General features: G+C 44.0%; 1 protein-coding gene across 4 annotated transcripts in view; it reads left to right on the forward strand.

Annotated features, from left to right (window-relative positions):
- Nucleotides 1-15869, forward strand: part of LOC128841801 (protocadherin alpha-C2-like) — a 323141-nt gene that overhangs the window by 12451 nt on the left and 294821 nt on the right. The window contains exons 1-2 of one of the 4 annotated variants that reach the window (XM_054037234.1): nt 298-2749; nt 9326-9402. The exons of 1 other annotated variant lie outside the window; for it this stretch is intronic. In XM_054037234.1, the coding sequence (XP_053893209.1) occupies nt 374-2749; nt 9326-9334 (2385 nt within the window). In that variant the 5' untranslated portion in view covers nt 298-373 and the 3' untranslated portion in view covers nt 9335-9402. Of the gene's footprint in view, nt 1-297; nt 2750-9325; nt 9403-9831; nt 12315-15869 lie in introns of those variants that run through there. 2 more of the 4 variants (XM_054037225.1, XM_054037226.1) reach the window with 2 other exon arrangements.

Raw genomic sequence — 15869 nt, forward strand, 5'->3', positions numbered from 1 at the left:
GACAACCTAAAAAAAAAATAGACTAGAGCCAATAATTAAGTACAGTTGATCAGAAGAGTCCTTATACCATAATGGCGGGGGGGGGGGGAGAATAATGATTAAATATAAGGAAAAGAAATTGCTAGCAGCGGACTTCATATTTACATCACAAGATGTCGCTGTAGACTGAAAATACGTTTTCATAGAAAGGGGAAAATACAGCTCCTCCCACCGTACTCATAATAACATCTGCAGCAAATCAGCGATTGGCCAGCATTGCCTGATACGGCTCGAATTAAACCTTTGCAGACACGTGACAGGATATATTAAAACATATTTATTTTCTGGCAAAAACCGGGATTTTATTTGTTAGCTTGCACTCTCCGCATTCGCAATGGCAGTTTTCCGGCGAGACGCCCTGGTAACCAGGCAGCTGCTGCGGTTGGTTCTGTTACACACGGCCTGGGAGGTGGGCAGCGGCCAGGTCCGTTATTCCGTGCCGGAGGAATCCAAACACGGCACCTTTGTGGGCCGCCTGGCCCAGGACCTGGGGCTGGAGGTGGCGGAGCTGGTGCCTCGGATGTTCCGGATGGTCTCCAACGGCAGAAGAGACTATTTCGAGGTAAATTTGCAGAACGGCGTTTTGTTTGTTAATTCGCGAATAGACAGGGAAGGGCTGTGCGGCCAGAGCCCCCTGTGCGCCATTGACCTGGAGGTGATAGTGGACAAACCCCTGAGGATATTTCACGTGGAAGTGGAGATACAGGATATAAATGACAATGCTCCTGCTTTTTCCGTAAATGAGCAAAACCTGAGTATAGCAGAATCACTAACTCTTCCAGGTTCGCGTTTCCCACTAGAGGGCGCGTCTGACGCAGATATTGGAACAAACTCTCTGCTAACCTATAAACTCAGCCCAAGCGAATATTTCACCATAAAGGTGCAAACTAATGAAGAGCAAAGTAAATCTTTAGTCCTTGTTTTAAAGCAATCACTGGACAGAGAGGAAACCCCTGCGCATCATTTATTACTCTCAGCCACTGATGGGGGCAAACCAGAGCTCACCGGCACAGTTCAGCTGCTGATCACTGTGCTGGATGTGAATGACAACGTCCCTTCTTTTAATCAGTCTAGTTATAAGGTTCGATTGTTAGAAAATGCAGCTAATGGAACAATGGTAATGAAAGTGAACGCAACCGACTTAGATGAGGGAATTAATAAGGATATTTTATATACGCTTCGCGGTGTTACTCAACCCAATGTAAGTGCCACATTTAGAATAGATTCAAATACTGGAGAAATCAGTGTGAATGGAGAACTGGATTTCGAAAACACTAAATTACACGAAGTTCGAGTAGAGGCCACTGACAAAGGTAATTTCCCATTATCCGGGCACTGCAATGTTTTCATAGAAGTGTTAGACGTTAACGATAACATCCCTGAGATGGCTGTGACTTCTCTTTCTCTGCCGGTACCGGAGGACGCTCCTCCAGGGACAGTGGTGGCTCTTATTAGCGTCTCTGACCGGGACTCGGGAGACAACGGCAAAGTCACCTGCTCCATCCCCCCGAACCTGCCCTTTCGGCTCGTCTCCACCTTTAAGAATTATCACTCGCTGGTGCTGGCGGAGGCCGTGGATCGGGAGCGAGTGTCTGAATATAAGATCCTGGTGACAGCCAGAGACGAAGGGGCCCCGTCTCTCTCGGCCAGCAGCAGCATTTTGGTGCCGATCGCGGATGTGAACGATAACGCCCCTGCTTTCCCTCAGCCCGTTTACAGGGTGTTTGTGAAGGAAAACAACCCGCCAGGGGCCCATCTCATCACCGTGTCTGCCTCGGACCCGGACCTGAGGGAAAACGCCTTTGTGAGCTACTCGGTGGTGGAGCGAAGTGTGGGAGAGCAGCCCCTGTCCAGCTACATCTCGGTGCACTCGGAGAGCGGGCACATCTATGCCCTGCAGCCCTTTGACTACGAGGAGCTGCAAGTGCTGCAGTTCCAGGTGAGCGCGAGGGACGCCGGGTTCCCGTCGTTGTGCGGGAACGTGACTGTGCAGCTCTTTGTCCTGGATGAAAATGACAACGCGCCCGCAGTGTCCCCGGCTGGCTCCGGCCGCGGCTCGCCAGGGCCCGAGCTGGTTCCGCTGTCAGCCGGCGCAGGGCACGTGGTGGGCAAGATCCGAGCGGTGGATTCGGATTCCGGCTACAACGCGTGGCTTCGCTACGAAGTGCAGGAGCCCAGGGCTGCGGGGCCTTTCCGGGTGGGTGTGTACAGCGGGGAGATCAGCACCACGCGGGCCTTGGAGGAGGCGGACGGCCCCAGCCAGAGACTCGTGATCCTGGTGAAGGACCATGGGGAACCGGCGCTGTCAGCGACAGTCACTGTCAGCCTGTCCCTGGTGGAGAGTCCCCAGGCTGTGAAATGGGACTCGAGGCAAAGGGGCGGGATCGAAGGTCCCTTGGTTGACATGAACGTGTCTTTAATGATCGCCATTTGCTCGGTGTCCGGGCTGTTTGTGCTAGTGATTGTCGTGTACGTTGGCCTGAGATGCCACCCGGGTCCGGAAGTGATGTGCGAGCCTGGGAAAGCCACCGTGGTGTGCTCGAGCGAAGTGGGGAGTTGGTCCTATTCCCAGCGCCAGAGCCGGAACTTGTGTGTAGGGGAAGGCACTGCCAAGAATGACCTCATGGTTTTCAGCCCCAACTTCCCTAACTGTGCAGAGAAAAGTGCGACAGTGAAGGAACAGGAGCTGACACCAAATTCATCTGGCCAGGTGGGTTTCATGATTCTGTTCTATATTTATTACGTATTCAAGTATTTTGAGATCTTAATGTGGGTTGACAGAATTGTTTTCCATGAAAATGTAATAGAAATAAATTAAACCCGATTGTATTGCTTTAGAAGAGATGTTTATGATGTTTATGAGGACAGTTTCTATATTTTACATGCGGTGGTAATTTATTTTTGGGAATGAAATGGTGGTGATATGTATGCTGTATCAGAACAATTGCTCTTCAGTTTGGTATCTTGTGTCTGACGGTTACCAGTTAGGGATGCTTCTGAGGAAGCTTCAGGGATATCCAAAATGGAGAATTATGGGATAACCTGATTATACGTGAAACTCAGTGCTAACCCCTGGCATTTAGCTGTTGGGTTATGCCCAGAAACATTAGGTTTGATATCCCTTTTGTTGAATTTTATTATATCTAAAGTAACTGGCTTTAAATTATCTAGATGACATCTAATCCTTTTTTGTGTCCCAGTAAACTCCTGCTCTTGTAATGTGTCCTGGCAGAGAGTTCCATAGGTGGATAGATCATGGTGCAAAAATATGCTTCCTTTTTTTAGTTTACAATTAGTTCCTCCTCAATTTTATTAAATGCCCCCCTAATTCTTATATGAGGAGAAATGGGAAACCAGAGTATTTCACTGACCTTCCTCTGTGTCATTCATTATGTTATATGCTTTTATCATGTCCCCTCTCACTCATCTTCTCTCTAAACAGCTCGATCATATAAAACTGAATTGCCTGAGGCTTAAAGTAACACCATGATCTACTCCCCCACATGCTCCAGTGAATGCCAGTACCATTGCTCCAGGGGCAGGACTGGAGCAGGAGGAAATCCTAGCAAACTATATTAGGATTAACAGCGAGGAGTACTTGTGGCACCTTAGAGACTAACACATTTATTTGGGCATAAGCTTTTGTGGGCTATAACCCACTTGATCGGATGCATGGAGTGAAAAATACAGTAGGCAGGTATAAGTATACAGCACATGAAAAGATGGCAGTTGCCTTACCAAGTGGGGGTTCAGTGCTAACGAGGCCAATTCAATCAGGGTGGATGTGGCCCATTTCCAACAGTTGAACAGAAGGTGTGAATATCAACAGAGGGAAAATTACCATCCTAGCCACTATGGATGTAGAACAGACATGGGAAACTATGGCCCGCGGGCCAGATCTAGTCTGCGGGACCATCCTTCCCGGCCCGAACTCCCGGCCGGGGAGCCTAGTCCCCGACCCCTCCCCCGCTGTTCCCCTTTTCCCACAGCCATGCCACCACACGGGCCACACTCCGCCCCAAGCAAAAAAAAAAAAAGCCACGATCGGTGGTGGCAGTTCAGTGGCAGGTCCTTCGCTCTTAGAAGGAGTGAGGGACCTGCCGCCCCCGAATAACCTGCTTGTTAAGCTGGTGCCTGAAGCTGGCCCTGCTGAGATTGTACGTTACTTGATGAGGGAATGAGTGGGATATGTTACTCCCTTCTTTATTATTCACTAACAGGCATATACTCCAATAGTCTACAGTGTTTGCTTCCTTTGATCTCTTTTATGGGATTCAGGTGAGGGTACCCCTAGGTCTAATTTCAGAGTTCCTAAAGATGCGAGCGTCATGCATCTTTCCTGACCATCCCACATTGTTGTCGGTGAAACGTCCCTTGTGATCCACCAGTGCTTGCAACACCATTGAGAAGTACCCCTTGCGGTTTATGTACTGGTTGGCAAGGTGGTCCGGTGCCAAGATGGAAATATGCGTTCCATCTATCGCCCCACCACAGTTGGGGAACCCCATTGCGGTAAAGCCATCCACTATGACCTGCACATTTCAAGGGAGGGTTGTACAGAAGAGCCAGAAGAGCCTGTGGGGGACCATGTCACTCATTTTAAAGACTTTTTAAAGGCTATGATGGAATTAATGCATCAGAACCTTGAAAAGAGTCAAAAGTCTAAAGACAGAAAAATGGCAATGAATATGATTTATTGTGCTGGTGAGGGAACATTTACTTCCTCTTTAATTAATCTGGTCAGGGAGAGTAAGGAACAAACCCCTCTGGAGAGCACTGAGATTTGGGGGAGGGGGAAATTGGACACAACCCAAAAGCAGGAGATGTTGGCCCTTGAAATACCACAGGTGGGTATATTCCAAGCTGCCAGGTTTAACTACCAAAATAGTGCATTCCATTAAAATTACAGGACCATACCATGCTAAAGGAGAAATGCAAAGACCAATTCAGGAGGAGATGGAGAGCATGCTAGACATGGGAGTGATTACTACATCAAAAAGCTCCTGGGTGTCTCCTGTTGTAATGGTATCCAAAAGGGATAAAAACATGAGATTTTGTGTGGATTTAGAAGGATGAATGCCATCATCTAACCTGATCCGTACCCCACAGCCCAGATAGAGAACCTACTTGATCTGTTGTGTGGGGGAGGGTGCAAAGTTCATACATACTTTGGATTTGATTCAAGGGCATAGGCAAATTCTCTTAGATGCTGATGTCCCAGAAAAGTCAGCTTTCATAGTGGAATCTGGCCTGTATGAGTTTAAAGTTATGGCTTTTTTATATTTGGACTGTTAAGGAGAGGGCTGAGCAGTACAAAGCATACATTTCTGGGGGAAAGCCCAGGACTTGAAGTGTGTTGGGATAACCCTGCTGTATAACCAAGACTAATGAGAGCCAGGGTGTGACTGGCAGGCTGCGGTTACAGAAACACATCTGGGAGTGATCTGGTGGCTGGTTGTGAGTTGTCCATGTTGGAGGCTACAATAGCAAGACATCCCAAAGCACCCCAGATTACAGGACAGGGGTGACACAGCCCTGTAACTGGTCTGGATTGTACTGCGATATGACACACTTACTATTTCATTGTTAAACTCTGATTTAAGATTCTTGTTTAAAGAAAAATGCTGTATTTATGACATGCTGGCTTCTTGGGTTCCTGGACACTTTACCTCTAGTTGTGACAATTATGTGGGGAAATATGTGGCATCTTCTTGTGTTTAAAAGGAACGAAATATTATCACTGCAAAGTTCCCACAGCAATTCAGGTCAGTAGAGAGCAAATCCATGCTATGCACCGTGTAAGCATTTAATCAGTGATAGTCCCTGTCCCAAAGAGCATACAAACTGCAATACTGCATAGAGCCGAAAAGGCTTAAAGCCTCTAAAATCTCAGAATCTGAAAGCTCCTTCTATTCATATTTTTGAAACAGAAATACATAACATTCTTTTACATAGGGTTTCTGCACTGACATGCGAAATACCCGAGTTTACTTACAGTGTGTGATAGACAACATTCCTTTCTTCAGATGAAGAATCTTTTCCCAATCCTGGAATTTTAAACATTTCATGATCACCGTGTTAAGCCCTTTTCCTGGAGTAATTTTAATCTTCTGGCCTTTGGAGGGCCTTTCAGATCAATAACAGGTGGGAAGCCCTTAACAGAAAATAAATCATTAACAGGGGAGCCCATAAACTGCAGAGCATGTTACTGCTTCCGTTTCCTTCTGGTAAACCTGTTAAATGCAGATGTGAAGTCCAGACTCTGTCTTCCACTCCACATCATCCACTTTGGTAAATACTTTTAATTAGTCATTCTGAATCTTGCCGATCCTTATGCCTCCTGCCAGGTTACTATCCTCAAGTTCCTCTCCCCTTTAATTGAGCTTCAGCTTCCACCAGCCTTTCCTGTAAGACCGTGATACCATTTAATGTCTTTAAGGGAAGCTGAAACAGCACCAACCTATTTTGAATGTTTCACGTGTTCCATTTGATTTACATTTTGGGTATTCTTTCATTCAGTTAATACACCACTCTGGTTATCTCCCACTGCACTCTGTGAGTGTGGCTATGGGAAGCCCACTGTGAAGTAGATTCTGATTAGGAGCAAATAGCGATTGGAATCGATTCCATGGTTTCGTCACCTGTATTGAAGAGACAGTGCTCTGGAGGGATGTGAGGCATTTAGGTTTCTTTCTGGGGGCGACGATGAGCGCTCAGGAGCAGAATTGTGGCTGTATAGAGCTGTCAGAACCTGGGGTCACGTGACCGCCACCCGTCATTTGTATAGAAAAATAGAGCATTTATAAAATGTCATATTGTATTAATAAGCCTGTAAAAGGAACGCAGTGAATGAACTGACGCCAAGGGGAAATTTTATTCTGAAATATATCATCTTACAAAATAAAATGAGCCCCAGAGATGCAAAGGGGAACTATTTCAATGTGTTTTCACATTCACTTCACTCACAATTACTGTCAGAACAACTAACTTATATGTATTGAAATATAATGAGACAAGACTGGAATTAGCTCATCTATTGTCAATGTAAAAGAAGCAGTGAGAGATAAAAGGCATCTTTTAAAAAGTGGAAGTCAAATCCTAGTGAGGTAAATAGAAAGGAGCATAAACACTGCCAAATTAAGTGTAAAAATTTAATAAGAAATGTCAAAAAGGAGTTTGAAGAACAGCTAGCCAAAAACTCAAAAGGTAATAACAAAATGTTTTTTAAGTACACCAGAAGCAGGAAGCCTGCTAAACAACCAGTGGGGCCCTTGGATGACCCAGATACAAAAGGAACACTTAAAGATGATAAAGTGATTGTGGAGAAACTAAATGAATTATTTGCCTTAGTCTTCATGGCTGAGGATATTAGGGAGATTCCCAAACCTGAGCCATCCTTTGTAGGTGACAAATCTGAGGAATTGTCACAGATTGAAGTGTCATTAGAGGAGGTTTTGGAATTAATTGATAAACTTAACAGTAACAAGTCACTGGGACCAGATGGCATTCACCCAAGAGTTCTGAGAGAACTCAAATGTGAAATTGTGGAACTATTGACTAGGGTTTGTAATCTGTCCTTTAAATCAGCTTCTGTACCCAATGACTGGAAGATTGCTAATGTAACGCCAATATTTAAAAAGGGCTGTAGAGGTGATCCCGAGAATTACAGACCAGTAAGTCTAACGTAAGTACTGGGCAAATTAGTTGAAACAATAGTAAACAATAAAATTGTCAGACACATAGAAGAACATAACTTGTTGGGCAGAAGTCAACATGATTTATGTAAAGGAAAATCATGTCTTACTAATCTATTAGAGTTCTTTGAAGGGGTCAACAAACATGTGGATGAGGGGGATCCAGTGGACGAGGGGGATCCCTAACCCTAACCTCTAGATTTCCAGAAAGCCTTTGACAATGTCCCTCACCAAAGGCTCTTACGTAAATTAAGTTGTCATGAGATAAGAGGGAAGATCCTTTCAAGGATTGAGAACTGGTTAAAATACAGGGAACAAAGGGTAGGAATAAATGGTAAATTTTCAAAATGGAGTGGGGTAACTACTGGTGTTCCCCAAGGGTCAGTCCTAGGACCAATCCTATTCAACTTATTCATAAATGTTCTGGAGAAAGTGGTAAACAGTGAGGCGGCAAAGTTTGCAGATGATACTAAACTGCTCAAGATAGTTAAGACCAAAGTCGACTGTGAAGAACTTCAAAAAATCTCACAAAACTAAGTGAGTGGGCAACAAAATGGCAAATGAAATCTAATGTGGATAAATGTAAAATAATGGACATTGGAAAAAATAACCCCAACTATACATACAATACTATGGGGGATAATTTAGCTACAACTAAACAGGAAAGAGATCTTGGAGTCATTGTGGATAGTTCTCTGAAGACATCCACGCAGTTTGCAGTGGCAGTCAAAAAAGCAAACAGGATGTTAGGAATCATTAAAAAAGGGATAGAGAATAAGATGGAGAATATCTTATTGCCCTTATATAAATCCATGGTATCCCCACATCTTGAAAACTGCATACAGATGTGGTCTCCTCATCTCAAAAAAGCTCTACTGGCATTAGAAAAAGTTCAGAAAAGGGCAACTAAAATTATTAGGGGTTTGGAACGGCTCCCATATGAGGAGAGATTAAAGAGGCTCGGACTTTTCAACTCGGAAAAGAGGAGACTAAGGGGGGATATGATAGAGGTATATAAAATAATGAGTGGTGTGGAGAAAGTGAATAAGGAAAAGTTATTTACTTGTTCCCATAATATAAGAACTAGAGGCCACCAAATTAACTTAATGGACAGCAGCATATATATTCATAATTGTTTGCATTGTTGCTGGAGCCGAGTTTGTCCTAGGATATGAGAGAGAAAAGGTAGATGAGGTAGATAATGTATTTTATTGGACCAACTTATGTTGTTGGAAAGGACACACTTTTGAGCTCTTCTTTCTCCTGAAACCTGTTTGAACCCCTTATGCTTAAGGATCAGTTCCACCGGGTATTTAGCTTGGACAATCTGCTTATCTTCACCAGATCTGAGGAAAAGCTCTGTGAATCTCGAAAGGTTGTCCTTCCCACCAACATAAGTTGATCCAATAAAAGATACTACCTCACCTGCCTTGTCGCTGTTATATATTCATCACTACTTTATTCCAGTCTGCATATGTAAGATACATTTGCACCTGTTATAGAGACTTTCTGTTTGCCAAAGTGAAAACAAGTATGATATACACTTAATTTAGACATTAAACTAAATATCACTAATATTATGTTGTTTGCAGCTATCTTGACTACAGCAGTCTCAACAGCCACACCTTAACAAAACAGAGTTTATGAAAGAAACCTCCCAGTATCAGACTTGTTCCAGATCTTTGACGATTGTCTGCTCTGAAGTTAAGGTCTGATGTCAAGAAAATCTTCAAAAACTTGTTCAAAATAGTTGATATTTACCAATAAAATTAAAGATGATTTTTTTAAAAATCATAAACATAATTTAAGCGATTTCTTTCCTTCAAAAAAAGAAAAAGGGGAACTATTTGGAAGATCAGTATATTAGGCCACGGACTAATGATTAAACAGTGTCCATGACAAGTGGAAAGTTAAGTTAAGTTAAGAATGATTAAATATAAGGAAAAAGAATAGCTAGTAGCTGACTTTATATATTTATGTCACAAGGTGCCGCTGTTGACTAAAAATACGTTTTCATAGAAAAGGAAAAATACAGCTCCTCCCCGTCCCCATACTACAATCTGCAGCAAATCAGATATTCACCAGCATTGCTTGACATTGGACTTGCATTAAACCTCTACATAGACGTGGCCCGATATATTAAAGCATACTTATTATCTGGCAAAACCTGGGATTTTATTGGATAAGCGGCACCGCCCCGTGTCCGCGATGGCTCTTCTCCGGCGAGACGCCCTGGTAACCAGGCAGCTGCTGCGGTTGGTTCTGTTACACACGGCCTGGGAGGTGGGCAGCGGCCAGGTCCGTTATTCCGTGCCGGAGGAATCCAAACACGGCACCTTTGTGGGCCGCCTGGCCCAGGACCTGGGGCTGGAGGTGGCGGAGCTGGTGTCTCGGATGTTCCGGATGGTCTCCAACGGCAGGAGAGACTATTTTGAGGTAAATTTGCAGAACGGCGTTTTGTTTGTTAATTCGCGAGTAGACAGGGAAGAGCTGTGCGGCCAGAGCCCCCTGTGCGCCATTGACCTGGAGGTGATAGTGGACAAACCCCTGAGGATATTTCACGTGGAAGTGGAGATACAGGATATAAACGACAATGCTCCTGTGTTCCCTGGAAGTAAAGAAAATCTGTTTATTTTAGAATCGAGATTCCCCGACTCACGTTTCCCACTAGAGGGCGCTTCTGACGCAGATATTGGAACAAACTCTCTGCTAACCTATAAACTCAGCCCAAGTAAACATTTTACTGTAGACATGCGAACGAATGATGAAAAAAGTAAATCGTTAGTCCTTGTATTAAGGAAACCACTGGACAGAGAGGAAACCCCTGAGCATAGTTTATTACTCACTGCCACAGATGGGGGCAAACCGGAGCTCACCGGCACAGTTCAGCTGGTGATCACGGTGCTGGATGCCAATGATAACGCGCCAGTATTTAATCAGTCACTTTATAAAGTCCAGTTACTAGAAAATGCTCCAAACGGATCACTAGTAATTAATCTCAACGCCACAGATTCGGATGAGGGAATAAATAAGGATATTATATATTCAGTTCGCAGTGTCACTCCGCTCACTGACAGCTCCATATTTAGCATAGATTCAAAGAGTGGTGAACTGAGAGTGAATGGAAAACTGGACTTCGAAGACACTAGTTTACACGAGATTCAAATCGAGGCTACAGATAAAAATCCGCATCCCTTGGCTGGGCACTGCAATGTTTTGGTGGAAGTGTTAGACGTTAACGATAACATCCCTGAGCTGGCCGTGACTTCCCTTTCCCTGCCGGTGACGGAGGACGCTCCCCCGGGGACAGTGGTGGCTCTTATTAGCGTCTCTGACCGGGACTCGGGAGACAACGGCAAAGTCACCTGCTCCATCCCCCCGAACCTGCCCTTTCGGCTCGTCTCCACCTTTAAGAATTATCACTCGCTGGTGCTGGCGGAGGCCGTGGATCGGGAGCAAGTGTCTGAATATAAGATCCTGGTGACAGCCAGAGACGAAGGGGCCCCGTCTCTCTCGGTCAGCAGCAGCATTTTGGTGCCGATCGCGGATGTGAACGATAACGCCCCTGCTTTCCCTCAGCCCGTTTACAGGGTGTTTGTGAAGGAAAACAACCCGCCAGGGGCCCATCTCATCACCGTGTCGGCCTCGGACCCGGACCTGAGGGAAAACGCCTTTGTGAGCTACTCGGTGGTGGAGCGGAGTGTGGGAGAGCAGCCCCTGTCCAGCTACGTGTCGGTGCACTCAGAGAGCGGGCACATCTATGCCCTGCAGCCCTTTGACTACGAGGAGCTGCAAGTGCTGCAGTTCCAGGTGAGCGCGAGGGACGCCGGGTTCCCGTCGTTGTGTGGGAACGTGACTGTGCAGCTCTTTGTCCTGGATGAAAATGACAACGCGCCCGCAGTGTCCCCGGCTGGCTCCGGCCGCGGCTCGCCAGGGCCCGAGCTGGTTCCGCTGTCGGCCGGCGCAGGGCACGTGGTGGGCAAGATCCGAGCGGTGGATGCGGATTCCGGCTACAACGCGTGGCTTCGCTACGAAGTGCAGGAACCCAGGGCTGCGGGGCCTTTCCGGGTGGGTATGTACAGCGGGGAGATCAGCACCACGCGGGCCTTGGAGGAGGCGGACGGCCCCAGCCAGAGACTCGTGATCCTGGTGAAGGACCATGGGGAGCCGGCGCTGTCAGCGACAGTCACTGTCAGCCTGTCCCTGGGGGAGAGTCCCCAGGCTGTGAAATGGGACTCGAGGCAAAGGGGCAGGAGCGAAGGGCCCTTGGTTGACATGAACGTGTCTTTAATGATCGCCATTTGCTCGGTGTCCGGGCTGTTTGTGCTAGTGATTGTCGTGTACGTTGGCCTGAGATGCCACCCGGGTCCGGAAGTGATGTGCGGGCCTGGGAAAGCCACCGTGGTGTGCTCGAGCGAAGTGGGGAGTTGGTCCTATTCCCAGCGCCAGAGCCGGAACTTGTGTGTAGGGGAAGGCACTGCCAAGAATGACCTCATGGTTTTCAGCCCCAACTTCCCTAACTGTGTAGAGAAAAGTGCGACAGTGAAGGAACAGGAGCTGGCACCAAATTCATCTGGCCAGGTGGGTTTCATGATTCTGTTCTATATTTATTACGTATTCAAGTATTTTGAGATCTTAATGTGGGTTGACAGAATTGTTTTCCATGAAAATGTAATAGAAATAAATTAAACCCGATTGTATTGCTTTAGAAGAGATGTTTAAGATGTTTATGGGGACAGTTTCTATATTTTACATGCGGTGGTAATTTATTTTTGGGAATGAAATGGTGGTGATATGTATGCTGTATCAGAACAATTGCTCTTCAGTTTGGTATCTTGTGTCTGACGGTTACCAGTTAGGGATGCTTTTGAGGAAGCTTCAGGGATATCCAAAATGGAGAATTATGGGATAACCTGATTATACGTGAAACTCAGTGCTAACCCCTGGCATTTAGCTGTTGGCTTATGTCCAGAAACAATAGGTTTGATATCCCCTCTTCGAAGATTGAAGGGGACTGGAAACAGGAGCAGATAATCTGTGATGGGCAGGTTAGTCATGTAATTGATCCACAAGAAATATATGAGATATAAGAGTTTTTTACAGGATTTTTATATTGGCTACAGTATTAGGATTTCATAATGTGGTGTAGGTGAAAACCATAATTTACGTAGAAATCCTGTTTAGCAACATTTCCCAAACGGGTTATTGGAAAGCAGGTGAGCGGTAATTTGTTATGGGAACGGCTTTTTTATTAATAGTATGAGTCGATGTAAACTTCTTTGCGGTTGCAAATTTAAGGGTAAAGTTGTTTATTTAAAAAAATCATACTAGTATTTTAAGATAAATGGTGAACGTCTTTTCCATTGGTGGAAATAGATATGATCATATTAGCACGTTACCCGACACATTGTATTTACGTTAGGGTTCTATTCCCTTTCACTATTTTCTATTTCTTCAGACCTATATATTTTAAAGAAATCTACCCTAGATTTTCTCTATGAATACTATGACTTTCAGGCTCTGTGTGGTTGATAAGAAAATCTGGTTGTTCCAGTGTGTTTCTTTTCTCAGTGATCCTATACTTCGCAGTAAGGTATTTTACAAATGTAGGTCTGCATGGCATTCGTGAAAACATCCTCATACTGTATGTGCAGTCCTTTGTGTGAATTTGGTTTTATTCTTAAGAACTCTAAAATTATTTGCAATTGAGCAAAATCTCATCCAGAAATGTTTTCATTGTTGATAATCCCAATGTCCCTCAGGCTTCAGAAAAGAAGCATTAGTTTACACAAAATCCCTTTGGAAAAGTGAGTCCTTACTTGGTATTTTTTTTAATCTGAATTTGAGACATGTCTGTAACATGTCCTCATCTGTTGGGCATTTTAAATATCCCTATTTCAGTAAAAAAAAAATTAAGATTATGAGATTTTTAAAGTTCTTATTTATCTCATATAGTACCGATAGGAAGTGAAGAGAAACAGTCAAATGAAAAAGATTCCCATTCAATTACATCACATGAAGGCAGATAACTAAAAAGTGACAAATTTTATAAGTGCTCGTATGAAAATGCTAGAAGTCTAAATACTAATATGGGTGAATTTGATACCCTGAACTTGGTATTAAATGAGGATACTAGTATAATAGAAATCACAGAAACTTGGTGGAATGATGACAATCTTTGGAAACAGTAGTACTTGGATACAAAATATATAGTAATGGCAGAGTAGGTTGTGGTCGTGGGGGAGTGGCACTGTATGTGAAGAAAGCACAGAGTCAAATATAGTAAATATCTTAAACAAATCAAACTTTACCATAGAATCTCTATGGCTAGATATCCCATGCTTAAATAAGAAGAATATAGTAGTAGGAATATACTACTAACCACCTGACCAGGATGGTGACAATGATTGTAAAATGCTCAGGGAGATTAGAGAGGCTATAAAAATAGCAAACTCAATAATAAGGGGGGATTTCAACTATCCTCATATTGACTGGGTACATATCACCTCAAGCCAGGATGCAGAGATTAAGTTTCTAGATACCATTAATAAGTGCTTCTTTAAGCTGCTAGTCCTGGAACCCCCAAGGGGAGAGAGAATTCTTGACAGTCCTAAGTGAAGCACAGGAGATGGTCCCACAGGTGCATATAGCTGAACCACTGGGTAATAGCCACTATAATAAAATTAAATTTAACATCCTTGTGTTAGGGAGGAAATACCAAAGAAACCCACCACATTAGCATTTAACTTCAAAAAGGGGAACTAAACAAAAATAAGGAAGCCAGTTAAACAGAAACGAAAAGGAACAGCCACAAGAGTGAAATGCCTACAAACTGCATGAGAACTTTTAAAAAACATCATAGTAGATGCTCAGATTAAATGAATACCCCAAATTAAAAAAACATAGCAGGAGGACCAAAAAAATGCCACTATGGCTAAACAACAGAGTAAAAGAGTCCATTTAGAGGCAGAAAGCTATCCTGTACAAATTGGAAGTTAAATCCTACTACAGAAAATGGAAAAGAGCATACACTCTGCAAGTCAAATGTTAAAGTATAATCAGGCAGGCCAAAAAAAGAATTTGAAAAGCAACTAGGAAAAGACAAAAAACCAAAAGCCAAAATTATTTTTAAATACACCAGAAGCAGGAAGCTGCCAAACAACCAGTGGGGCCACTGGGCAATCGAGGTGCTAAAGGAGCACTCAACAAAGAGGAGGCCATTGCAGAGAAGCTAAATTAATTCTTTGCATGGGCTTCACTGCAGACAGTGTGAGGGAGATTTCCACACTGAGCCACTCTCTTTACATGACAAATCTGAGGAACTGCCCCAGACTGAGGTGTCTATAGAGGAGGTTTTGGAACAAATTGATACATTAAACAGTAATAAGTCACCAGGGCTAGATGATACACTATTCACCCAAGAGGCCCAAAGAAACTCAGATATGAAATTGCAGAACTTCTAAGTATGGTATGTAACCTATCATGGAAATGAGCTTTTGTGCCAGATGATTGGAGGATAGCTAAAGTGACACCAATTATTTAGAAAGATTCCAGAGGTGACCCTGGAAATTACAGGCTAGCAAGCCTGGCTTCAGTACCAGGAAAACTGGTTGAAACTGTAATAAAGATCAGTATTATCAGGTAGATTAACATTATATATTGGGGAAGAGTCAACATGGCTTTTGTAAAGGGAAATCATGCCTCACCAATCTACTAAAATTCTTTTAGATGGTTTAGATACAGTGTACTTGGACTTTCAGAAAGCTTTTGACAATGTCCCTCACCAAAGGCTCTTAAGCAAAGTAAGCAGTCATGGGATAAGAGGGAAGGTCCTCCCATGGATCAGTTGCTGGTTAAAAGATGGGAAACAAGAGGTAGGAATAAATGGTCAGTTTCCAGAATGGAGAGAGGTAAATAGTGGTGTTTCCCAGGGATCTGTACTGGGACCAGTTATTTTCAACATATTCATAAATGATCTGGAAAAAGGGGTAAACAGTGAGGTGGCAAAGTTTGCGGATAATACAAAATTACTCAAGATAGTGAAGTCCAGAGCAGACTGTGAAGAGTTAAAAGGGATCTCCCAAAACTGGGTGACTGGGCAACAAAAAGGCAGATGAAATTAAATGCTGATAAATG

The sequence above is a fragment of the Malaclemys terrapin genome, chromosome 8 (genome assembly GCF_027887155.1).
Source record: "Malaclemys terrapin pileata isolate rMalTer1 chromosome 8, rMalTer1.hap1, whole genome shotgun sequence".
Lineage (NCBI taxonomy): Eukaryota > Metazoa > Chordata > Testudines > Emydidae > Malaclemys > Malaclemys terrapin.